Raw genomic sequence first — 25,288 nt, 5'->3', positions numbered from 1 at the left:
TTTCTTGGAAGTGATTTCAAACATACAAGAAAAGTTGCAAGAACAGCTTAGTAAACAGTCTAGATATCTTTTACTCAAAATCACTTATTATTAATATTTTGTCTGCTTTTTAATTTATCTATAAGGGATGTGGACTGGTTTTTTAATATTAAAAAATTCTTTACTGTTTTTAGTTATTCAGGGGCTCAGATTATCCCAGATTTGGCCAGTGGCTTTTCATATCCCATCACGTTTTGTTTTTGTTTTCGTTTTTTTAGCACTTTCTTCTTATTCCTATATCTGCCCTGCCTCATCCCTGGAATCAGCCATTTCTCAAAAGTCTACTGATCTTTTTAATAGGAAATAGTATTAGAGACCAAGATCTGGATGCCAGGTGTGCTCATAGCTACCAGCAGTGGGAATGTCTTTGTTTCTAGGTCTTTCTGACAGAGCTAGGAGGTAGATACATTTACATACATATAGTCATATGTGTACATCTTTAGAAATCATGAATTCATATCAACATCCTAGTTGTAGTCCATCCCCAAAGGGTTATTTCCCTCTCCCATCTTTCTGTGTCCCTCCTTCCACAGGGAGAACCCTGGCTCCCAAGTGCTTTGACACATTAACTCGTTTGTGAAATCCTCAGTTCAGTCACTCAGTCATGTCCAACTCTTTGCCACCCCATGGACTGCAGCACACCAGGCTTCCCCGTCTATCACCAATTCCTGGAGCTTGCTCAAACTTGTGTCCATCAAGTTGGTGATGCCATCCAACCATCTCATCCTTTATTGTCCCCTTCTCCTCCAGCCTTTGATCTTTCCCAGCATCAGGGTCTTTCCCAAGCAGTCAGTTCTTTGCATCAGGTGGCCAAAGTATTGGAGCTTCAGCATCAGTCCTTCCAATGAATATTCAGGACTGATTTTCTTTAGGATGGACTGATTTGATCTCCTTGCTGTCCAGGGACTCTCAAGAGTCTTCTCCAGCACCAGAGTTCAAAAGCATCAATTCTTTGGCGCTCAGCTTTCTTTATACTCCAACTCTCACATTCATACATGACTACTGGAAAAAACCATAGCTGTGACTATGGACCTTTGCTGGTGAAGTGATGTCTCTGCTTTTTAATATGCTGTCTAGGTTGGTCATAGCTTTTCTTCCACAGAGCAAGCATCTTCTAAGTTCATGGTTGCAGTCACCATCTTCAGTGATTTTGGAGCCCAAGAACATCAAGTCTGTTACTGTTTTCATTGTTTCCCCGTCTATTTCCCATGAAGTGATGGGACCGGATGCCAAATCCTATAATATATCTAATGTCATTTCGGCAAGGTTTCATCCATATCACTGCAAAAAAACAAGCTTACTAAAAAGAGTTCAGCATTTGTCTGTGGTTCCACCCTCATCCCAGCCCTGCCCAGCTGATAAGAGCATATAGCAAATGGTCGTAAACTACTTGAACTAGTTGTGTCTCTCTCCTTCAGGATGATTATGACACTCATTTGAAGAACAATCAGATTCATTTATTTCACTTCTACTTTAAGGGTGTTTTCTCTCCATCTTATCTTTGTTGATTTAATTAAGAATTTAATGTGTAAAATATTAGCATGATTCTCAAAGTTAGATTATAGAAAAAGGTACACTTAGTGTCCCTCCTGCTTGGGGCCCTCTAGTCCTTTGTGCTTTAATCTTCAGATAAGGTTTCCTTATTTCCTCTTCTTTTGCATCCAAAGGGTATTTGCATCCCATATATATACTTTTTTCTCCAAGCACTTTTAAAATCTCCCTTTGGCTTCCCTGGTAGCTCAGCTGGTAAAGAATCTGCCTGCAATATAGGAGACCTCGGTCTGTTTTCTGGGTCGGGAATGTCCCCTGGAGAAGGGATAGGCTGCCCACCCCAGTGTCCTTGGACTTCCCTGATGGCTAAGATGGTAAAGAGTCTGCCTGCAATGCGGGAGACCTGGGTTTGATCCCTGGGTTGGGAAGATCCCCTTGAGAAGGGAAGGGCTGCCCACTCCAGTTTTCTGGCCTGGAGAATTCCGTGGACTCTGTAGTTCATGGGGTCGAAAGAGTTGGACACGACTGAGCGACTTTGACTTTATCTGGAACAGGTAGGCTTCTCTCACATGTGAGGTGTCAGATTTCTAGTCACTTGCAAAAGTCTGGTGGTTTCTACCAGTAGACTTGTTAAATTAACTTTTATAATAGTGAGTGTTATTTAATCCCTTAGTACTAGGCTTCTAGAATGACAGATTCTTACATGAAATGGAAAACTGTTTTCATCGTCCACTGAAGTTGATAACATTTCAGTGGACTCAGGTGAGATTTTCCGGAATGCAGGCTTTGCTGTGAATGCGTTGTTTTCCACTGGGCAGAGAGCGGCACAGGGTTGATGGGGTTCTTTCTGGCTCTTTGAGGTCACTCCACGCCCTGGGATCCCACATGTCCTTTTGTGCCTCCCTCAGTTCCGCTGGCGTCATGCAGCTTAGAGCCCATTCAGAGCCATTTGCAATTTTTCTCCTTTCAGTACTTGAGAAACCTCCTCTAGTTGCCTTTTATTATTCCCAGATTCAACAACTAAATGTTATACTTTTGAACTTCATGTTTGTACAGTGCTTTGTGATGTTCATGATAGCGTCTTGTTGAATGTCTGACTTCATCCCTGTGAGACAGGAGCAAAGGTAGCATGTCTGTTTTGCAGGTGAAGAAACTGAAGCTCAGAAAAGGATCAGAGTGGGGAATAAAGTCCAGGTCTTCAGACATAGAGCCCAGTGTGGTCTGAGAGGAGCGATGGGGCCCCTGAGTTTGTCACAAAGAGCCCATTACCTGCACCTTCTCCTCCATTCCATCTCAGAGACGACAGGAGATTTATGCCTTGTCAGTCTCAGTTCTGTCCAAATCAGGAAAGGTTACATGCCTGCTAAGTATTAGGCCATTCAGAACTGTCTAAAATCAATTCAGAGAGTTTATATTAACAATTCTGTTACATGAACAGTTATAATAGTCTTTAGTATTTACAATAAATGGGCCACAAGCCAGAACTTGGCAGTGTTTTTTAGTCTCAGAAAGTGTAGTCACAAAAGGATTTTACTTAGGTGTATTTTGCTGTGCCCCAACTACCAGAATGTGCAGCAGTGAGGCAGCTTGTTAGATGGTCTTCTGTATTTCTGATGTAAGAATGAAACGTATTACTAAAGCCAGCTCCCCTGTGAAGCTTAGGAGTGACTCTTCTACTATCTTAGTAATTTTTTTTTTTTTTTAAGAACTCAGATGAGATATGTAGCCAGAATCAGAACACCCTGTTTGTACATTATCATGTGAATTGAGTACTCTTGAGTTCAGAGTCGAACACACAGAAAGGTTTATGCTAGGATATTTCTGCTGGGAAAGATTGGAAGCAAAAGGAAAAGAGGGCAGCAGAGGATGAGATGGCCAGATAGCATCACCAACTCAATGGACATGAATTTGGGCAAGCTGCGGGAGATAGTAGAGGACAGGGGAGATGGGCGTGCTGTGGTCCATGGGGTCACAAAGATTCGGACATGATGTAGTGATTGAACAACAACTATTTTGGTAAACAATAGACTTGAAGGCCCACAGGCTTGGTCTTTACAATGTATTTAAGAGACAGATTATGTGATGCATTTTCATGTTGACATGTGACACTCTAGGCCCTCCACTTGTTCAAGGAGAAGATTCTGGTTCAGGTGTGACATTTTCAGAGTTCAGATTCAGTTGGTGAACCTGCCCAGGAATGAGTTATTCAGGTCTGGTATCTCCGGAAGCCAAGGCTCAGAAACCCCATATTGTTCTCAGGATATGGTTCTGTGAGCAACAAGGTGCTGCCTTCAGAGGCCTTTCATTTTGAGAGGGAAGGTGTTCTCTCCAGGAGGCTCTAGGCCTTGATTGGCTTCAGCTCGCCCCGAGAACCCCCTGAGTCAGCTCCCCCGAGAGCCAGGCTCAGGATGCCCCACAGTCTTGCCCCCTCCTCACTTCTCAGCAGGTGAAGGTGGGACGGACCAACTCTAGCAGAAAGGACAGATCCTGGGGCATCTGAAAACTTTAGGGGCAGTGAAGGTGTCCTTTCTAGTGGGGGCGGGCAGAGGCCAGCACCCTGGAGAGGGACCTGGTGTCTTACCCGAAGCATCAGTGTCACTGGGTGTTCACGTGTCTCTTCAGCCCACCCACAGCCCAGAGCTGAGGGCGGGCAGGGGGAGAGGGAGCAGAGTTGACTTTAAGCATGGCACCTGCCCTTCCTCGGTTGGGCTGGGTTAACAAGGTCCCGGCAGGGGAGATGCGCTGGCTTCGTACTGGAAGGAGGGCAGACGTGGCGTCCGTCGGCATCAGTGGTCTGCGTGCAGGAGCTGCACTGCCTGCTTTCTTAGCAGCTTTGTAATTGTACCTCCTAAATCCATAACACGCATACCTTGGCTCCTGTGACAGTTCACGGTTGGAAATGCAGATGGTTCCTCGTCTATGAGAACTGGGTAGTCATCAGCCTGACTTCCTGCCTTGCCTCAGCCAGTGTGGGATTCTGTAGATACGCAGAGATCCAGGCTTGCAGACAGGAAAAGTAGAGTAAACCATGAACAGTTGGGAACATTTCCTCGTCTGCCAGAGCCTTTCCAGGGCAGGTGTTCCCATAAATGGGCAACAAATCATGCTCCCTTTCCCCCTCCTATGGGGAGGACTTTGGGGGGAAAGATCATGGCAAGAAGCGACAGTTAAGAAAGATAACAGCGCTTCCCGGGTGCTCCATTTCTTGTCTGGGAAGGGGGAGCGGGGCTGTCTGGGTGGGGGGAGGGCTCTCTGCTCTCTGCTCTGAGCCTGTCCGCTACTCTGGCTGAATCTGCAAGGTGTGGGGGTGGGGTCTCAGGGCTCACGGTTTGGACAAAGGGGCCAGTACACATTAGGATGCTGAGTGTTACTTCCAAGGCTGGAAGAAGCCCTCTAGGACCACAGCTCAGCCCCCTTGGGTCCTTTGTCTCTGAAGCATCGTTCCCGCTATCTGAGGAGGCTCTGCGGGAAGGGGGACATCTCGTGAGTCCAGGCCCCTGCTGGGGGATCAAGGGCCTGCTATGACAACACATGGTGTTTGGGGCCCCGGCTCGTTGGGAGCACAGAGCTCCCGAGGGGCGCTGGTTTTCTGAGGGATGTGCATGTGCATTGGCGTGGTCTCTGCAGCTCTGACCCCCACAGTCTTGCTTGGGAAGGCACTGCCGTGTGTCCTGTCCACGTGTGTAGCCCCCATGTGTGCTTGTGTGACTGTATTTGATGCTGTGTGTCCTGCCGCAAGACTGCTGTGCGGCCGGGCAGACGGCTCTCAGGGCGGGTCCCGGGGACGTCTGACATGTACCTGTTCTCTTTGGCCCCCTCAGAGAGTTCTCGAAGGAAAGGGAGAAAGCAAAAGCACGGGGAGACTTCCAGAAGCTCCGGGAGAAGCAGCAGCTGGAAGAGGATCTTAAGGGCTACTTGGACTGGATCACGCAAGCAGAAGACATTGATCCTGAGAATGAAGAAGAAGGAGGGGAGGAGAGCAAACGAAATAGTAAGTGGTGCCTCTGCTGCTCGGGACCCATAGAGCCCGTGTGCCGTTCAGATGCCCGCCGGCGGCAGGTATCTCTTCTGCTCTGAGACCCAGGCCACCCTCTAGCTCTCTGACTTGAATTGTCAGCCTGCACATCAGAGAGCCCATTTGCACTGACTCTGCATTTCTGCTTGGGGCGTGGGCTTCAGATATGTATCTTGTCTTGTGGCTTTATGGTTGCAGAGGGTCAGCTGGATGCTCTTTGTGCCCTGGGAATACAATAAGCCTCAGCTCTGGGGCAAAGGTGTGGTAAGATGAGTATGTGCCTTGCACCAGAGGAGATGAAATTGTGGGTCCTCCAATTCAGAGTGAGTTACGGGAAGGGACCTTGAGGAGTAGGGCCACGTTCACCCTTCAACTCCTTGAAGTGGCTTCCATCTGCACCAAACATGGGACGCCAAGTGCTCAGCTCATCACCCGCCAGAAGACAACTGTTCAGTGTTTAGGGGAGTGTTAGGAGGCATGAGAGTCCATGCGGCTGCTCCAGAGCACACCCGGCTGCCCCCCCCCCCCCCCCACTGGGATACTGGGCACCAGGCACCTTCCTGCAGCAGGAAGGTCCATGTTCAGCCCACCACTGGAATTGTCACTGTCACCCAAAGCATCTCTTTTATCATATGCTTTTCTTGCTCCTACTCTTCTTGAGATGGTCTGTGCCTCTGGTAAAAGTGGAAATTGAAATTCAGCAGTAGAGTTGACTTAAGCCATTTGTGATAGGTTTTAAATCTAGACTAGCTGATAGTAAAAATCTAGGGTGCTGGTCCATTGAGAGGCCTGGGAAATCAGATTAGGCCCCGCCCTGTGGGAGATGACTGAGCAGGTCCCACATAGAACCCCTCAGACCGTATGCAGTCAGGCCTCTGTTCTGCAAGGCCGTGCAGATTCCTGGAGGACTTCTGGGGTGGGGAGGACAGGCCCACACCCAAGTGAATGCAGCGCCAGGAGACATGAGTGCAGGTCGCGAGAGGAGGCAGGCCATGTACCGGGGGCTGATGGCGGGGGAGATGGGGGCTGGCCACGATCGTCTAGGACTGAACAGTGCACCCTGGGACCTGGGCCTCAGAGGATGGATGGACCGGAGATGTGTCAGGCAAAACATTCCGAGGCGAGGCAGTGGTATGAGGAGGACATGAAGGTGGGCAAACAAAGGCTCAGGGAGGCCGTGAAGGGCTACTCCTATGGCTGGAGCCCAGGGGTGTGCAGGGAGAATGGGTGAGCGGAGGCTGAGACCCAGGGTGGAGGGCGTGCCTGACCGAGTTGGCCCCAGCCTGGGACTCTGAGTCTGTGCTTCCGTGGAGAGTGTTTCTTGTCATCAGGGATGCACACTTGACTCAGTCCTGTGTGCTCATGACTGGGGGAGGCGGAGGGGGCTGCTGGTGTGTGCAGAACCCCTGCTTCCCCAGCTACCGCTGCCTCCTCAAGGAGAGCCTGGGGGCCGCCCTCTGAGGGCGAAGGAACCAGGAAACACTTTATTAGACTAGGTTCCTTGACTATGAGATGAGAGTTTCTAAGTGGGCATTCACGTGAGCTCCATATCTGGTGATGTGGTGTAGGGAGTGTCTATACATCTTTGGCCCAGCTCTGCCTGGGGGGGTTGCCGCAGAATCCCGTGGCCTTCACAGAGCACCTGTCCCTGCAGCGTGGCCAGAGACAAGCCTGCGGCTCAGGGCTGCCTGTCCCACTCTCTTCCTCTTGGTTCCCAAGCTGTGGCCTTGAGGCTGCCCCGCAGAGCTCCACCAGCCCCCTGCCCTGCTCTGCACAGCATGTCACCTGTTGTGTATAAACAGACACAGGTCTTGTCCCTTCTTCTGAGCAGGGCCCCTTGGTCTGTCAGCACAGGTGTGTCCTGTAGGGGCTGAGCGGGGCCTTCCTGCAGGCGGATATCGTTTCGTCTCCTCTTTGCTCCACCCTCTAGTCACAGACAGGGTCCGCCTCGTGGAGCCAGCATCGTTGTGCTGGAACTGTTCTGTGGCCTGTGATCTGAGGAGTAGGGGTTTCTGCGGGACTTGAGCCCGTGTCTCCCGGTCACTCTGAGGGTCCAGTGCATTTCCTATGTCCTGCCGCTGCCTGTGAGGAAACATCTGATGGCAAAATCAGTGCCTCTGCCCGAGGAGACCTTCCCACAGAATTGACTGTGAGACAGAGCAGAGAAGCTGGCATCGTAGCCAAGGGCCCGCAGTCTGCCATGGGAGCCCAAGGAGGCCATGGGGATGTGGGATGAGGGGGGATACAGGGGCGGCCCTGCGGGAGAGGCTGTGTCCCCACTGCGCTCTGAGGGACAAGTATAGCCTTTGGTTGTGGAAGGTTGAAGGAGAGTGCTTCTCACACTAATGAAATGGCATAAACAAGGTAGAGTGGTACACATGTTCAAAACCCCTAAGTGTATTTCTTCATAAGCAAGGAAGGAAGGAAAGCCCTCTTAATAGTTGCAGAGCCTCAGAATTCACTGTGTAATGGGAGCTCCGATCCCCAGAAAGCTGCTCTGTGTCTCGGGGATGTCAGCGTCGTGGCTTCTGCCCTGCGCAGTGAGGCTCTGCGTCAGCATGCGGGAGCGGCTTCGTGCCTGGTCTGGAACGGCACCTCCTTGTGGTGCACGCTGACACTGTGTGGGCTCGTGTGCTGGGGTGTCCTGGGGAGCGAGGCCATTATACCAGGAGACTGGTATTTCCCCAGTCATCAGAGTTCCAGACCCCCGGCGGGTTAGGGTTGGAATTGGAAACTTAGATCCGAGGCTGTGGGAACCGTGTTGAGGTTTAACTGACTTGAGAAGAGAGCCCCAAGCCCGCTCCCAGCGAGTGCATTCCCCCGCAGCCTGGACTTCCTGGGGGAGCAGCCCTGCCAGGGTTTCACTGGGGCCTCCGTGGCTGCCAGCCATTTCCCCTTTGTCACGGAAACACAGGGAGGAGGGGCTCACCTCTGTGGTCCTCCTTACCCGCCGACAGTGGCTGACTTAGCACCCACCCATGCCAAGTCTGGCCGTACCTGTTAGCAGGCCGTGAAGTGTGGGCATTGCCGATGTCCCCCCTGAGTGTGTGAGGCTCACCCACACCCCAGCCCTGTGCTGTGTCCTCCCTGGGGAAGGGCGGGGGGAGCTCCTGACTGTCCACACCGGCTCAGGATGCTGACTCTGCTGACTGTCTTTTTCACTTGGGTTGGAGGTGCACTGGGATGGTTTCTTCCCAGACATGGAGGAATTGAGTGACAGTTTGAGAAGAGACCTCCCTGATGGCTGAGGCTCAGCCTAGACAGAGGGGACCGTTGATAACAGCAGGTTTCATAAGCCCATGGAAGACAGGGGCGGGCCTGGAGAGGATGGCCACGTCCCTTGTCTGGAGGTGGCTGCTATCAAGTTGAGTGACTTGGAATTTGGACTAGAGCACTAGGCACATTACCCAACATTGCTGAGCCCCAGTTTCCTTTCCTGCTGGAAGTGGAGAAAGATATTTGCCTCATGACAGGATTGTCATGAGAATTAAGTGTTCTGTAACTGGTAGGAGTTGCCACAGCTGTCAGAGGACTTGCTGCTGCTGCTGTCGTCAAATTCCAGGAAAACTTGACTTGAAACAAAATTGTTTTTGGAGATTCTACTAGATCCCTACCCAAACTCAGAGGGAGGACCCACCTTTTAGGACCCACGTCCCTATTCCTTACTGTTCAAGAACTACAAGGTTCTCAAGTATTGATAGAAAACAAATCTGTCTACTCAGTCACTTTCGAGATAGAGCAGCCCAACTTGCTGGCCCTTGAAGTCTGTTTCTACCTTGGTGTCAGAGAACAGATGTCCAATCAAGCACTTGGAGATGTGCTCACGTTATCTCTTCTCTCTGATCTACTAAATGTCACTGCCTGCACATGTCGTGCCCAGCTCTCGCTGTACGTGGCAGTCACCTGGGGAGCGGGGTTACCTCCTGGTGCCACGCCTCACCCCCATGCCGTTTTCTGGTGACGGGACCCAGATGTGACTCCCTGGAGGCTTCAGTGTGAAGCCAGAGTTGGGGACTCCTGAGTGCCAGCATCCAAGTGTCACACTTGGAAGAAGACGGAAGAGAGGCAGTGCGGTCCCTAGCTTTAGGGCTGTCTGGGACCACAGTGACAGGTAGCTCTGGCTTTGTGTGTCCACAGATTATTTATGATGCCTGTTCCCTACGTTTGCTGTTAGAAAGCTAGTGTTACACAATTAATTGAATGGACAAGATTCCCTTGGAAGTTAGTTCCTGAGCATTTGGGATATTTTCAAGGATAATTTATCTATCTTTTTGCTGAGCTTCGACTTCCTTAAGAAACTCTGCCAAATCTCAAAGTGATTTTTTAGACGTATGCAGCTGCTTCTGAGTGAACAATGGAGTTTTGCTGGGGCCATTAAAATCTGAAAGCCTCATATTCTATTTTAAACTCTTCTCATTGTCAGTGATTAGTCCTTAAGAAAAAATAGCATTAAAAATAATGGAATCCTTTTAAAGGAAGCTCATTCTAAAACTCTGGCCAGAAAAGCAAGGCATTTTCCTGCGGGAACTATGAATGATCCGTATTCCCTGTCAGTGGGGATATTGGATGCCCAAAGGAAGGGAGGGGAAGGACACCCTAAAACTCCAGCAGGGAGAGAACTGCAGGGGAGAACCCTTGTCTTTTCTTCATCAGGTCAGTCCTGGAGGCTGTGAGCACTGTCCCTGCCCGCCTCCCACTGGGATGCTGCCCCCTCGGCACACAGGGTTGTCACAGCTGTCACTTCCCGCCTGTATGTGTCACTTTGATGCCTTTTACAGCCATGTTTGATTTGTGGGGTGGGCAGAAAACCAGAGATGGCAAAGCTGTGTGCAAGCGCAAGGCATGGAAATTTGTTGGTCCTGTTGAAAAAGGTTGTGTCTTCAAATGTTGATTTACAAAACTGCTCTCATCATGGTTAAACCACCTCAGGGTGCAAGTTCAAAATGGAAAACATTCAATTAAAAGCTATCAAGCAAACAGCAGCAGTTAGAGCTGCATAGGGTAAACATACATCCAGGGCAACTGCCCTCTCTGGAGGGAGCCCAGTGCTGGGATTATGGGAGACCCCCCCACCCCAGGTGGTCCTGGGAGGCATCATCTGCCGGCGTCTGGCCTCTTGGGAGCCGGTGGGAGACGGACTTCAGGATGGTTGCACTGCCTTGATGAGGCAGCCAGGTTTGTGAAGCTCTGACTCAGAGCAGCGTTTGTTTTTAATATACTTTGATTACATAAGTGCTATTTGCCCACTGTAAGGAATTCATTTAATACCGAGGTGTATAGAGCATGATCGTTCACTCATCCTCTTCTTAGAGAGAAGCAGGTTTGGCAGTTGGGAGCCTGCTCTTTCTGGCGTCAGTTGTGCACGTGAGAACCTGCATTTGCACAGACGGCAACCTTCCCTGGTCCTCACCACTAGATCTCCCAGCACAGCTGGCCCTGCCACTTGTCTTTTTTCACTGAACCGTGTTCTGTGGCTATCCTTCCATGTTTTGAAACAACATTTTGGCTATTTTCAATAAATGGCCGGTTTAAAGCTGCCACAGTGGACTGTGTGGTTCATGGAGCATGTGGGCTCTAGAGCAGCTACCAGAGTTGTAGTTTTATGCTTGCTCACGTGATCGCTGTCTTCCTCTGCCGCAGGACTGGGAGCTCCAGGGAGGCAGGATTCCGGGGCTCTGCACGGGGGGCTGGCACCTGGCAGGGTCTTTGTCACATGTCTGAGCTCCCAGTGGTTACTGGTTGAATGAAAGAACACCAGGTCATCGCTCACATTTACCAGGTGGTTCCTTTGTGCCAGACATTCTTCTGAGGGCTGTGGGTACACGAGTCTGTTACTCCTCACACCACTGTGAGGCGAGACCTTGACAGAAGAGTTAAACGAAGCACAGACAGATGAAGCAGCCTCTCGGGGCCGCATGACGGCTGCAGAACTGGGATTTGAACCAAGGTTTTGCCATAGTCTGCACATTCGCCGCCTCTAGCCCCCAAATGCCTCAGCTGTGTTGCCACCGGTGCCCAGGCTCCTGTGGGAGCGATGACCAGGAATGGCTTTTCTGGGTCCCAGAGGAGGCCTGTTTCAGAAATGTGAGTGTTACGCCAAGTGGCATCACTTCCCTCTCTGACCAGCTGTGTGTGAAAGCTTGCCCTGTGTCCATTCACCATTCCTTCTGCTGCCCTTGCACTGCCCTGGGGCATGTGGCCTCTACTGTAGAGATTCGCCAGCCTGGAGCACCCCTTGTATCACAGAGTTGTCTGGGGCTGGAGACCCTGGAATCGTTGTCTTGAGACCCAGTGGTCACAAGGGAGTTGTCGTGGTTGACTGCGCCTCGCCAGTGCTTGTATCATTATGTTTCACTGTATGTACTGTTCTCCTCTTAGAGCAGCTTTCTGAAGTGCAGGCTCAACTGTTATTAACATCTTACGAGTGAAGAAACTAAAGTTTAACACCGTTAGGTAACACATCCACAGTCATTTAGCCAGTTCGTGGGAGGGCTGGGATTAGACCTGGTCTGTGTAGGTCCAGAACCCACTGCTTTAACCCCGAGTGTCTTGCTGCATGGGGTGATGCTGGCTGGACTCACGGAGCCGGTCAGCACTTAGGACTCCTGCCAATGTGCCCTCTCTCTAATGCCCCTCCTAGACGGGATGCCAAACCTTGGGAACATTTGTCCAGAGTGGGTTAGTTGGTGGTTCATTTGGGACAGGGAGTTTGTTTGTTTTTCAAACTATTTGCTTTATAATATTATGCTGGTTTCTGCCACATGTCAACGTGAATCAGCCACAGGTATACATATGTCCCCTTTCTCTTGAACCTCCATCCTGTCTCCCACCCCTCTGGGTAGTCACGGAGCACCGGGTTGAGTTCCCAGTGTCACTCAGCAAATCCCCATGGCTATCTATTTTATGTATGGTAATGTACAGGTTTCCAATCCTCTCTCTCCATTTGGCCCACCGTCTCCCTGCCACACTGTGTCCACCGGTCTGTCTTCTGTGTCTGCATAGGACAGGCTTTTGAAGACAGGCGTAGTAGTATCCTGGCCACGGAAGGTGCACGTTCACTCTGCTGGTCAGGTCCTGAACTGTAGATTTCTCCGTGGGAGGGGGGCAGATTTGGGGTTTGCCTATCAGAGCCGGTGGACGGGCCGCCTTCAGCATCCTCAGGCCTGTTGGCGTTGCTGTTACTGCCCTCTACTGAAGCATAATGAAATTGCCTGTGTTCCACTGAAGGGGTCACAGTGGCCGACTTGCTAAAAGAGGATAAGAAGAAAAGGAGATTTTGCTGCTTTCGCCAACGCAGGGCTAAAGATCACGGTAAACTGCTGAGCCTGAACTTCCTCTTCGGGAGACTCTCCTCCCAAGACCTCAGACGCCTGTTCCTTACACATGGCATGGTGTGAGCTGCATGTGCTGTGTGGTGTGTTTGTGAGATGCCTGTATTTTCATTTGATTTCCTTGAAACTTGTTCGTGCTGTTTTCCTTTTGTCTATTCCCCCAGTATGTGTCTTAGCCAAGACAGCATTGCAGTTTCCTCTTTGTTTGAACTGTACCTTTTAAAGAAGCAGCTGAACCAACTCAGAAGATTTATTTAATTCTGCATGAATATTCTTAGACTGGAAGACAGACTTTTTAAACACTTCCCCCCAAATGATGCTTTTTAATCTAAACTGTTTGGAAATTCCAGTGATGTTGTTTGATTGATTTTTCTTTTCCAGGTTACATGTTTCAGTTGGCCTCTGCATCTTGCAGTCCCTGGCTGGTTTGCCCAGGACCAGGCTAAAGCTAGTAGTGCTAGTTTCAAGAATGAAGTTAAAAATAGACTTCTAGAGGATGTCACGATTTGGGGGCACTTGCCTTTACAAATGGGAATGAGGAAAGGGCTTATGGGGGAAACAGTTTCAGTCTATGCTCTAAAATGATGCTAAACACAGCCTGTCATCGGAATCTCTGGGCTTGGCATCAGGACTGTCCCCATGCAGGGCAGTTATACAGACAGCTGGTGTCCTGCCTGCTGGAGCCATCCTTGTGCTTCTCCTCCAAGGTTGAACTGAAGGAACAACCTTGGAGGAGCCTCCATGAGAAGATTCAGACTTGGGGACACAGCGCCAGCTGCCAGGAGAGCAGAGAGTTCACAGTGTCCTGTTTGCTTGCTCGTGGGAATGCCAAGTGCAGAGGTGATGGGAGTTGGACTTGAGCAAGTCTTGGGTGGTCTGAATGAAGGATGTGTTCAAGTCCTACGCTCCTCAGAAGGTCCCAAAGTGGAAAGGGAGAGTGGGTACAGATATGAGCCCTTTGTCACTCTGAGAGCACATGGCGGCTCCGAGAGAAGGAACTTGTCTGAGAGTGGGCCTGAATCTGGGGCGGAGACAGCTGACTCGTGCCACTGCTGTGCTGGGAGTTGGGTTTGTGAAGAGGAGGCTGGGCGTGGGGACCTCCTAAGGCCTTTGCAGGAAAAATGGGCTTCCGCTAAGCAGGAAATACTGTGATGGTGTCAGAAAAAAGTTTGCAAAGACTGACTTAGGTTTCCAACTCTGAGAAGTTCCGTGAGCAGACGAGTGGTTCCTATCCCAGGAGAGCAGAGACCCCTCCTTGAGCTTGTAGGTGTCCCCCCACCACCTCCTCAGCTGGTGCTTGGGCCTTGTGACTTTTCAAGGATTCTTGAGAATTCCAGGTTAGCCTTGAGATCTGCAGGGTTAGGAAGCAGGCTAACTTTTCAGACAACTTACTGTATTTTGTTTATTTAATGAAATACTTAGAGACCCAAAAGAAGGCCCCTGGCGATACTGGTGATGCGGGTGGGGTGGGAGCCCTCATGGGGATGCTGTGCCCCCACTGTCACTGGTCATACAGAAATAGTTGCTGGCAGGGCATAATTCTTGCTTTAGACAGAGAAACCTTGGTCTGGCCTTGACCCACATTCTCCAACACGAGCCTGGCTTCTTTACAGCAACGAGAGTCTGTGAGCCTGTGACGGCTGAGCGTGTCACCCCTAGCAAGCACAGGCAGATTCCTCCAGGGGACGTTATGGCGCTGCTCGTGCTTGTCATGAAAATAAGATAAAAACACAAGATCTTGGCTGCAGAGTCCCTGTCCCCAAGGAAGGCAGCTATGATCCTGCCACTGCTCAGTTATCTAACCTGACCTCCCCTGCCCCCTCCTTTAAAAGGAAAGAGCGAGAAGCTTTAGGCTGCTGGGGCACAGAGGGAGATGCTCGAAGAGACCCCTGAGTGTGCAAGAAAGCGCATCCCGCGGAGAACAGGGGAACTGGGTTCCTAGAGGCCCGGGACATCTGTGAGCGAGGCTGTCCATGTGACCTGCTCCAGGAGGGGCCTGCCGAGCTCCAGGCTCACTTGGCAAGGGTCGCCAGGGTCCTGGGGGCTGCTCTGTCCTGTGCTGCATACTTCCCAGGGTGCCCTGCCTGGAGATGACGTGGAACCAGCCGTAACAGGCCGACTGCTGGCCTCCTGGCCACCCTCCTGAGGGGTGGGCTGTGACTTCAGGGTACTGCTCATCTCCTGCTCTCTTTGCTGAGCTGGGGGCGGGGCATGCGAGAGAAACCCCCTCGGTTCTGGGAGTAGAACCAAACAACCTATGAGTGTTTTCTCTTCACAGCAGTCCTGTCAGGTCAGAGGTAAGTGGGTCTTAGAGATGAAATTGACCAATTGCAGATGCAATAACTAAGCCCTGGGAAGAAAAGGGACTTGTCCCGGCAATGACAGAGACCAAGCCTCTCTGACGTCTGTCCTGGAGGCAGGAAGCTGGTCTGGGATTTTGCTGTGCCTGTGAGTGGGGGGAGGGGCCAGAATTTGGGGGCTGCCTGTTTGGATCCGCACGCAGACGCACTCTGACTCCTGGGCACGCGCATCCATGCCCATGTGCATGCGTGCACTTGTGTATTGATTTCCCTCTGAATCCACAGGCCAGGCGGATTCAGTTGAGAAGTGCGTTGTCCTTCAGAGAGATGGTAGATAGAGGAATGTTTACATGGTGGTGAAGGTAACTTGAGCTGGCCTGAAAAACAGCACGTTTCCTGGTTTATTTCATGTGACATCACCCATGATGGCATCCAGGTCCTACAATTAGATCCTAGAGAGAAATAGTGTGACCTGCTCTCCACGGAGAGCAAGGGCGGAGCCAGGCTGCCTGGGAGGCCCTGGCAACTCTCGCTCACACTCCAGGGTGTCCCGGGCTGCTGGCTGGCACCATCCCCTCGCCAACCTACCACTGGAGGCCCCTTTTCAGCATACACACGCTGGAAGCCCAAGGGGCTGCCCTGGGGCTCTCCCTAGAAATCACAGTATCTGGCAGATGCAGGGCCAGTCAGAATTGCGGCATAGGCCACAGGCTTGTTCTAATGCCTGGTTTCAGCTGGAGTCATTGAAAATTGCTTTGAAATTTATATTTAAAAAATGAAAACTTCTTCAACAAAGCTCTAAAGTTTCCTGAAATGTGTAGGAAAAAGGACTGGTAGCCTCTCTGCATGCGGATGGCCCTGGCTCCGTCTATAGGAGGGTCCGGATTCTGTCTGAGGGGGTCTCTCTGCTGCAGCCCTAATTAGGCCTAGTCCTTTGTCAGCAGTGAATGCTGAACGCTCACGGGGACAGAGTGGTCACTCTGAATGGGGCGGTCCTGATGCTGAGGCAGCCGGTTAGGGAGAATGCCACGTGTTCTGATAAACTCGTCTGTGGGTTTACTTCCTTGGGCTTTTATGAGTCTTTCTGTTTGGGCTTTTATGAAGTCCCAGTAGTCTCTGGCACACCTGTATTTTTGTATAACCACCCCCCTGCCCGTTTGCTGGGCTGACCCCCTGGAAGTGGTCTGGCTCTACCCCAGGTTTCCAGGGGTTGATGAGGGTCATTAGGACTGCACAGCGTAGCTGGCAGGTAACAGGCTTACTTGGTTTTGGGAGCTTTTTGATTTGTGGAGTTTTATGTGTATACCAGTGCACATACCAACATGTACTGATACTGAATCACACAGCAGTGTATTTAAGGATGTACCAAAGCCACAGGGTTGTTGCATGGGGGTGGTGGCACAGGAGAGCTTTCTCCTCTCACATCTGAGCTGTGTGTCCCAAGGCAAGCGGGTTGGTTCTCTCATCTGTGAAATCACAGCGTTTGTTCATGTCCTCTCAGAAGCCCCTTCCAGTTCTAACAGTCTCTGATTCTCCTGTCTTGATTTTTTAAAATGTAGATGAGATCCTATTGGGGCTAAGTGAAGTGAGGTGCATATCAATTTAGGAACGTTAAAAAAAAATGTCTGGTGCAAGTGAAGGGTGAAATGTTTTAATGTACAAACAAGCTCCTTGGTTATGCCCACTGGGCCCAGTGTCTTGTATGCTTCTGAAAAAGGGAACACTCCTATGACAAGGAGGGAGAGACGGGATGGGAAGGTTGCCAGAGGCTCGGGTGGAGGGACTGGATCCACATCTATTTCCGGGACCAAATGAGGTCACCACGTTCTGGTGGAGTCACTGCTCTCTTCCTCCACCTGCCCCTTACTCTCTTACTCCTGAGCCCCCGGGGGCATGATTCCAGAGCAGATTTGTTTATTAGGGTTCTGTGGCTCTGCAGGCGTCAAATAGGGATAACAGAAAAGTTGCTCTCAATACAACAGAATAGGTTAAAATAACTTAGCTTAAGGCAGAAAATGTGATACAAACTGGGAGTGTAGGCCAAGGCTGCGTCAGAAGTGTGGAAGGCTGTTCACGCAAGAATCCTCTGTTTGGCTGTAGAAGTGGGTGGGGTGAAGTGACCCTGGACTTGGATCATCCAGAGAGAGTCCCCTTGCTTCCAGGGAGCTCCAGAAAAGCTTTTCTGAGAAGATGGATTCGTCATGTAGAAGCCTCACTGACGGCCTGACACTGTAGATCACTCTGTACCTTCTCTCTTACAGTTCTGCCCTCAGCCCTGTGAAGTTTAAAGCACACCCCATTTTAACAGATGAGAAAAAAGCCTTGGAGATGTTCGGTCACAAATGTGGGGGTAAAGTTAGACCTGGCCCACCTGAGAGGCCTGCTCTCAACCACTGAAGGATGGAGCCCGCTTGCTGAGCAGGAGGATTCTCTTTGTCAGTACAGTCCTGACACCGAGCCCCACAGTCAGCCTCAGTTTCTGCTTGGGGAGTTCAGTTTGACTTCTTATCTCTGCACCCCCAACCTCAGTCTGTGAAGCAGCTTGTACATTTCAGTCGCTAGTTGACATGAAACAAGAAATGCAAAGTATCGTCCCCCCACCTTTCCCATGGGCAGGCTGTAAGTTATCTATTTGGATCAGATTGTTTGAAAAACAAGCTTTAAGAGTGAAACACAGCAACTCTATTGATATTATCATGGGATATAGCCCCAGAGAGTAAAAAGCCACAGAGTTTTGCCCATGAAAAGAAGTTTGCTCTTCTTGGAAACAGTGACTGAATTTCGGTCAGTTCAGTTCAGCAGTTCAGTCACTCAGTCGTGCCTGACTCTCTGTGACCCCCATGGACTGCAGCACACCAGGCTTTCCTGTCCATCACCAACTCCCAGAGCTTACATGCAGTGATTCTATTGATAGCGTAATGGGACATGGCCCCAGAGAGTAAAAAGCCACAGAGTTTTGCCCATGAAAAGAAGTTTGCTCTTCTTGGACATAGTGGCTGAATTTACAGCATGATTAATATTAGAACCATGAAGTATTACACTGTTGTAGAGGGAAGTGACCCTCCAGAGCGTAGAGATAGTGTTCCCACTTTACAGACCGGACCTGGAGAAGCCTGGAGAGAGGTGGGACTGCCCAGGGCAGAGCCAGGACCCCGCTGAGGCCCGAGAACCCTCATCCGCCCAGTGGCCCCCACCTCCCTGCTGCTTTCAGCTTCTCTCCCCTCAGTAGTGGCAGTAACCACCAAGAAAAACATTCCATGGAGATGACTCCTGGTCATATCTGTAAGGGTCTCCCACCATGATTTTCTTTGTCTGGTTCCTGAAGAAAAGGGTGACCCTGTGGGAGTAACCTGTAACAGTGAACTTGGCTGACTCTCACGACTTTTTAGTCTTTCTGCTGAAGTCAGACATGAAATAGTCATGGAGAAGCAAATTGTATGAGCAGCCTCCTGTGTATGTGTGTTTCTATCTCTTGATGGAGCTTTTTGTTTAAGGTTTTTCTGTGATTGGATTGTGGGGCTTTTGTTTATGCTTTGTTTGGTTTTGTGTCTGTGTATTTGCATGGAGTTGTGAAAAAGTGAATCAAATTTGTCGTTGGTTTCTTTTGACTTGACTAAGGAAGAAAAGTGAGAGTACTGGCTGTATTATATAGTCTGTAATTCTGCTCATTTTGCCTTCTCGTTTGAAGCCTTTGCCTCACTGTGCCTGGAGATGGCTCTTGAGACCCCCTCACCCTGGCGGGTTCAGTCCTCTGGGTGCTCACAGAAGGGATGGGGTCTTCTTTGGTGCCTCAGAAAAGATGTTTCTCAGTTCTCTGGGGCCATCAAGTCAGGTCCACATCCATCCCTGTCATTCACACCCTGTCTCTCCCCCGAGCAGGGTCCACGGCCGTGCAGCTGCACCGACAGAGCTCTCTGGTCCCGCTCCTTTGGGCTGGCCTCAGACTTCTCCCCACGGCACTCCAGGCTCCACTGCCAGGTTTTACAGCTGAAACTCAGGCATCCTTCAGAGGAGGAGCCATATGGGCAGAGCTTGCAGGGGAAAGGCCTTCCTGTTGACGCCATCAGGTCTCCAAAACCAGAAGGTCACTGCAGTTCACAATTATGCATCAGGGCAAAGACATGCACGTGTGGGGTGATTCTCCCATGTTTTGACTTTTGATGACGGCCCCTAACCCCAGAGCAGAGTGAGTCGTTCCTTACGGCACTTGCCCAGACCCCTGAGGTAGCTCTGGTCATGGTGGACGGAAGTCCACTGGATGCTGCCTTTCCCCTGGGTCCTCCAGGACAGGTGCAGAGCTGGGTCCCTCTTTGTGTCCCTCACCTCCTCTGCCGCCTGCTCTCTAGCACATGTTGGTGATGTTTCTAGGGTTGAATCAAGTGGAGGAAAAGAAAACACCCATATGCCAGATGGTGACTTTTGAGTGGGTCCCTGGGCCTCCTGACCTGAGTGGGTACATTTCAACATTTCCTCTGCTTCTGCTTGATACCATGCTGTGGGGAAGGGAGAAGTGCCTGGAGACCCTGGTGCACTGGGACCACAGACAGCTTTGCCCTCTGATCACTGGTTGGGAGAAAACCTTCTTCCCCCATAGGACCATATTCTGAGCTCTAGTGCAGGCATCTTTGGTCAATGGTGTCTTTTTTATTAATCTAACTGGCAGTCTTCAGCATCTTGGCTTCACAAGCTGGGCAGAAGAACATCAGATAGGATTAACAGAAAATGAATTGAATACTTCCATTTTTAAAGAGATTCTTTGCTTGGTACCTTCATATGCTCCTCCCTTGATAATATCTCCTCTCCTTCAGTATATTTAAAGTAAGACTTTGTTTATGAAATCTTAGGTTTGTTCACAGATGTTCTAGAGTACTTCTTGACTTGGGGACGAGGAAAGATGTTAGCTGTAACTGAGATGTTGCGATGGCCTCTCAGGGAAAACCTGGAAATCAAAAGAGTAAGCTGGCGCTGGCCACGGCAACAAGACGCACTTTGGTCCCCAGGCTTCTTTCCTTGGGAAGTTGGATAGTGGGTTTTTCTTCCTGCTGGGATACCTTCTGGGTTTCCTCAGCAGATCATGGAAGTGAAGGCTCCTCTGTGGAGACACCTGGCTTCTCAGCACTTCCTTTTGCCAGTCAGGTCCTTGGGGGCCCTTCATCATGCTCCTCACCCTCCGGCCAGCTTCCCAGAGGCTCATCGTGGAGGCAGAGATCACGTTCGTCCCATCCTTGGGTGCGCAGGGCATCCAGCCGGTCAGTTCATTTCAGTCAATTGTGTCTGACTCTTTGCGACCCTGTGGACAGCAGCACGCCAGGCTTCCCTGTCCATCACCAGCTCCTGGAGCCACGCCACCATCTAAAGTGTTTCTTCTCCCCGCAGCCAGCATGCCCACCAGTGAGACGGAGTCTGTGAACACAGAGAACGTGAGCGGAGAAGGCGAGAACCGAGGCTGCTGCGGGAGTCTCTGGTGAGTGGGGCTGAGGCGCTGTCCTCTTGGCTCCTCCTGGCTTCTTAGAGAAGCAGATATGAGTGAGTCGCCCAGGTTTCGGTGGAGCCTGGAGCCATGGCCTCATATGCAAGAGGGGTGGGCGGGCTCACCCTGGACCCCTTGGTCCTCCTCCTAACTCTGGCCCCCCAGGCCCCCAGCATGCCACCTGCCTCGTCCTCCAAAGCGGTCCGTCCTGCTGAGATGGAACCTGCCCCGGGCTGAGCCAGGTAACCCGGCAATTCCCCTGTGTCCATTAGGTGCTGGTGGAGAAGAAGAGGCACTGCCAAGGCCGGACCCTCTGGGTGTCGGCGCTGGGGGTAACGGCTTCTCTGAGCCTGGTGCTGGCGTCAGTGCTTTGAGGGGCTTGTATGGCAAAACAGCTCACAGAATGTGCTCCCTATTTGAGTTTCCGTCACGGGCTCTCCCAGCCTCGTGCGCAGTGGCTGGATAACGAGACCCTGTGCTTCTCGGCTCATACGCTGTGTTTGGAGCCCTGCACCCCTCTCTCCTCACCCTGGAGGATGCTGTCACATGAGCACCCACTGGCTTTCTTACTGGACGCGCTGGGCTGCAGCAGCAGGCACACCAGCCGTGCGCAGTGCACTGAGCACCGCCTGCTTTGGGGGAGCCCCATGCAATTCTCTCCTGTTTGCTTTCTGCTGGTGTCCTTTAGGTCTTATGCCTGTCGAGTACAGGTGTCATTTTTAAGAGAATCTGATCTCGGCGGAGATTCATAAAAATGATGTTAGGAGAAGGACACTCAACAGTTTATGAAGTAAATTTCCCTCCTCCTCCTGCTGTGCCCTCCTACAATAGCATGAAGTAGGTAGGGAATGGGTTTGTCTTGCCATTTTACAGATGAGCACGCTGAGGCTCAAAACGGTGTGCTGCTTGCCTGAGCTCCCCTAGTGAGTGAAGAGCGGAGCTGGAGCTCCAGGCCCAGGGCTCTTCTCACTGTAGCAGCAGCGCGTGCTGTTGTGGAGATGCGGGGCTGAGCTCTGGGCAGGGTCAGCCCCACTGGCTGCAGTGTGAGCAGTTTGGGGAGGGGGGAGAAGAATCCTTGGCATCTCCACCTGTGCCAGGGCTGCTCAGGCAGCTAAGGGTCTTCTCTTGCCTGGCCCCCCGCTCCATGCTCACCCCAGCTGGCTCGCTTCGGGAGCCAGGGGTGCTGGGTCCAGGCTTCCATGCATGGCTTTTATGGTATCTCTGGTGAAATGTGGAGGGGAACATATCCTGGAGCCTTCCTAACAGGAATCATATTCTTTCTGTCTTTCTTTCAGTCAAGCCATCTCAAAGTCCAAGCTCAGGTCAGTGTCTTCTTTCCATAATTTTTTTAAACTTGTGTGCACTTTTTATGTTCTAACTTCTGAACTTTATGTAGAATTGCTCTAGGCCTGATTATTTTACACTGTGGGCTCTAACATTCATGTAGAATGTCAACGTGCCCCGTAAACAGTAAGTACCTGACTTGTAGAACTGTAGTAGGTGCCAAAGAACCAACCCCCCCCCAAAAAAACAGATCAGTAAGATGCAACCGTGAATAATGGTTTGCCTAATCAACCCTTTTTGTATACCCTCCCAGAGTCAATTCTCTAAGAGAGATACTTCCTGTCACTTTTGTGCTGAAAACTTTTTCCATGGAAGGAAGTTCAAAAGGTCTTCCGAGTTGCTCGTAATGGTTTTACTTGCTCTGAGTGCAGGTTACATAATAAGTTGGTAAAAACTCATTGAACTGTATACCAGTGATTTGTTACTTTCCCATATAAGTATTATTTTTCAGTTAGAAACTGTTTTACCACTGTGTACAACACTGGAATAGAACTGAAGGTGAAGTGTTGGTTGCTCAGTCGTGTCCAGGTCTCTGCCACCCCATGGACTGTAGCCCTCCCAAGTTCCTCTGACCCTGGAATTCTTTTTGTAAAACTGTAAAAATCCTTGAAGAAAACATAGAAAATTTAAGTGACCTTGGGTTAGGCAAAAGTTTCTTGGGTACAACGCCCAAAGCACTGGTCATAACAGAAAAAACTGATGAATTGGACTTCATCAAAATTAAAACTACTACTTCTTGAAAGAAAAAGATCATTTGCAGACTAGAGGAAAAAATATTTGCAAAACAGAATTGAGAAAGGACTAGTATCCAGTATACATAAGAATAGTATCAGTAATAATAAAGCAACCCAATAAAAATGGACAGTATGTTTTTAGTAGGCATGTAGTCTTAGAGGGGGCTTCCCTGGTGGCTCAGATGGTAAAGAGTCTGCCTGCAATTCAGGCAGCCCGGGTTCGATCCCCAGGTCGGGAAGATTCCCTGGAGAAGGGAATGACAATCCACTCCAGGATTCTTGCCTGAAGAATTCCATGGACAGAGGAGCCTGACAGACTATAGTCCGTGTAGATGGCAAATAGGCACATGAAGTGACCACTGGTCATTAGGAAATGCAAATTAAGATCACAGTTGAGATACCATGACGCACCTATAGAATGAATCAAATTTTGAAAGCTGGCATTTTGACAAGGATGCAAATCAGTGGAAATTCTTATACACTGCTACAGATCAGGTGACACAGCCATTTTAAAAGCAAGTTGTCAGTGTCTTCCAAAGCCCAGCTTGTTTACCATATGACCCAGCAATTCACCTCTAAGGTATTTATATAGGAAAAATGAAGATAGATGCCTACACAAAAAATTTTGCATGAATGTTTATATTCATAAACATTATATGTGTATAATTGATAAATACAACATTTATATGTTTATTTATAATTGCTGAAAGCTATAAATAACTCAGATGCCCATCAGATGGTAAGGTAGGCAAATTATAGTTCATCCATATGATGGACTGAAACTTAGCAACAAGAAGGGAAAAAACTACTGAGAGATCAACAACACAAATGGATCACAAATGAGCTTTTTCTAAATGAAGGAGGCCAGTCTCTAAAAGCTATATATTTGTATGATTCTGTTGATAGGATCCTGGATGAAGCAAAATAATAGAGAAAGAGAACAAATCAGTAGTTTTCAGAGGCTAGGGTGAGCAGTGGATTAACTATAAAGTGACATGAAGGAATTTTTTTGAGTGATAGAAATATTTTACATCTTCACTGTGGTTGTGATTACAAACTTTAGAACTAAGAAGTCAGTTTTGCCATATGTAAGTTATATCTTAATAAACCCATCTTAAAAAAAATTAAGGGGACTTTTCCTGGTAGTCTAGTAGTTCAGACTGTGTGCTTCCAATGAGGGAGGTACGGATTCGATCATTGGTTGGGGAACTAAGACCCCACAGCACGTGTGGCGAGGCCAAAAAAAAAAAAAAAAATTAACAGTGTTTTCATAATGAAAAACACTTTCATGAATTTCCTGTTGCCAGAGGGCATTTAAATTTCTTCGTAATTTGGCCCCCAGATCACCCTCTGACCTCTGGGGTATTTAGACACCACTCCCAGACCTTGCACTTTGTTATTCTGGACTGCTCTCCAGCTGTCAAATGGACCACACACTCCAGTTCTTCCCACCCAAGTCTCTTTGGCGGGAGCTAAGTGGAGTGACCTGCCCCCTCCCTGTCCACCCTTGGCTAATCCTTATTCAGCTATTGGGAGAGAGCCAGCCCAAACCTCAGCTTTCTGAGGAAGCCTTCCCTGACCCTTCAGCTCTCTTGTAGCTCCCTTCTCCTTCCTCCTGTACCCAGTAACCTGGGTGTAGCACTTGGTGTGGGTAATTACCTGCCACAGCCCTCATAATGTTACAGGATAGGGCCACAAACCGTGCCTCCCCTGGACTTGGGCGACACCTGTCACTTGTCCCTGCAGCATGAATAGACCCACCAGGGCTGGATGTCGTTGAGGCCACCTTGTTTGTGTGTACTGCATTATGCATCATGGGAGAAACCCAGTCTTGTGGGAACAGTTTTGAGTGTCCTCACTAGAATTTTTCTACTCTGGTTATCACGTTTCCAGCTGCTATTACCATCAGAAACCCACATAGCAAGAGCAGGAATACAATGCACCTCGCTTGTTCCAGGTCTTGCTGAAGAGTTGGCACAAGTCTTTCATTGGTCCCTGGGTTACAGTGTTCTCAGCAGAGCAGCGCAGCTGAGTCAGCAAGGGCTGCAGCCTTGACACAGCCTGGAGATTCTCCTGACTCAAGTGATAGAGGAAGCGCCCACCACCCCAGTCTGTGAGCACAGCCCGGATCGGGCGACGCTGCCACTCGGCCAGCCCTTCCCTGAGACCCCCTTCACCAAACCAGCCTGTGGCAGGGAATGTTTCCCGTAGGGAGACAGGCTGAGGCAGAGAATACTCTAATTACATCCTGCAACTGGGAATTGGTAGAGAACATGCTGCTTGTCTGTTTGGCTCAGTTCATTTTATTTGTATGGAAACATGATTCAATATTAGCTCTCCTCCTAAAGGTATATTTTGAGCATCGCTCGTTAGAAAGGGCACCTGATGACTCAGGCGTAAGACTCATGTCCTACTCAGCATTGATGACTCTCTCTGGCTCCAGAGCTACCTCCCAGATTTATGAAAGGACTGAAGGGTTCCCTAAAAGGAAAACTTAGGTTTGGGAGCCCTTGGCTGCCGGATAAATTCCACATGATGATCAAGGTGCTGCAAGAGATGTGGAT

General features: G+C 49.9%; 1 protein-coding gene across 1 annotated transcript in view; it reads left to right on the top strand.

Moving 5' to 3' along the window:
• The window catches only part of CACNA1D (calcium voltage-gated channel subunit alpha1 D), a 344,029-nt gene that overhangs the window by 224,570 nt on the left and 94,171 nt on the right, over positions 1–25,288 (top strand). The window contains exons 9-11 of the mRNA XM_065933482.1: positions 5,352–5,521; positions 20,553–20,640; positions 21,942–21,968. Coding sequence (XP_065789554.1) covers positions 5,352–5,521; positions 20,553–20,640; positions 21,942–21,968 — 285 coding nt within the window. The remainder of the gene's footprint in view (positions 1–5,351; positions 5,522–20,552; positions 20,641–21,941; positions 21,969–25,288) is intronic.

This window comes from Muntiacus reevesi, chromosome 4 (genome assembly GCF_963930625.1).
Source record: "Muntiacus reevesi chromosome 4, mMunRee1.1, whole genome shotgun sequence".
Classification (NCBI taxonomy): Eukaryota; Metazoa; Chordata; class Mammalia; order Artiodactyla; family Cervidae; genus Muntiacus; species Muntiacus reevesi.
Note: the sequence above shows the minus strand (reverse complement) of the source record. Positions and strands in the feature narration are given on the sequence as shown.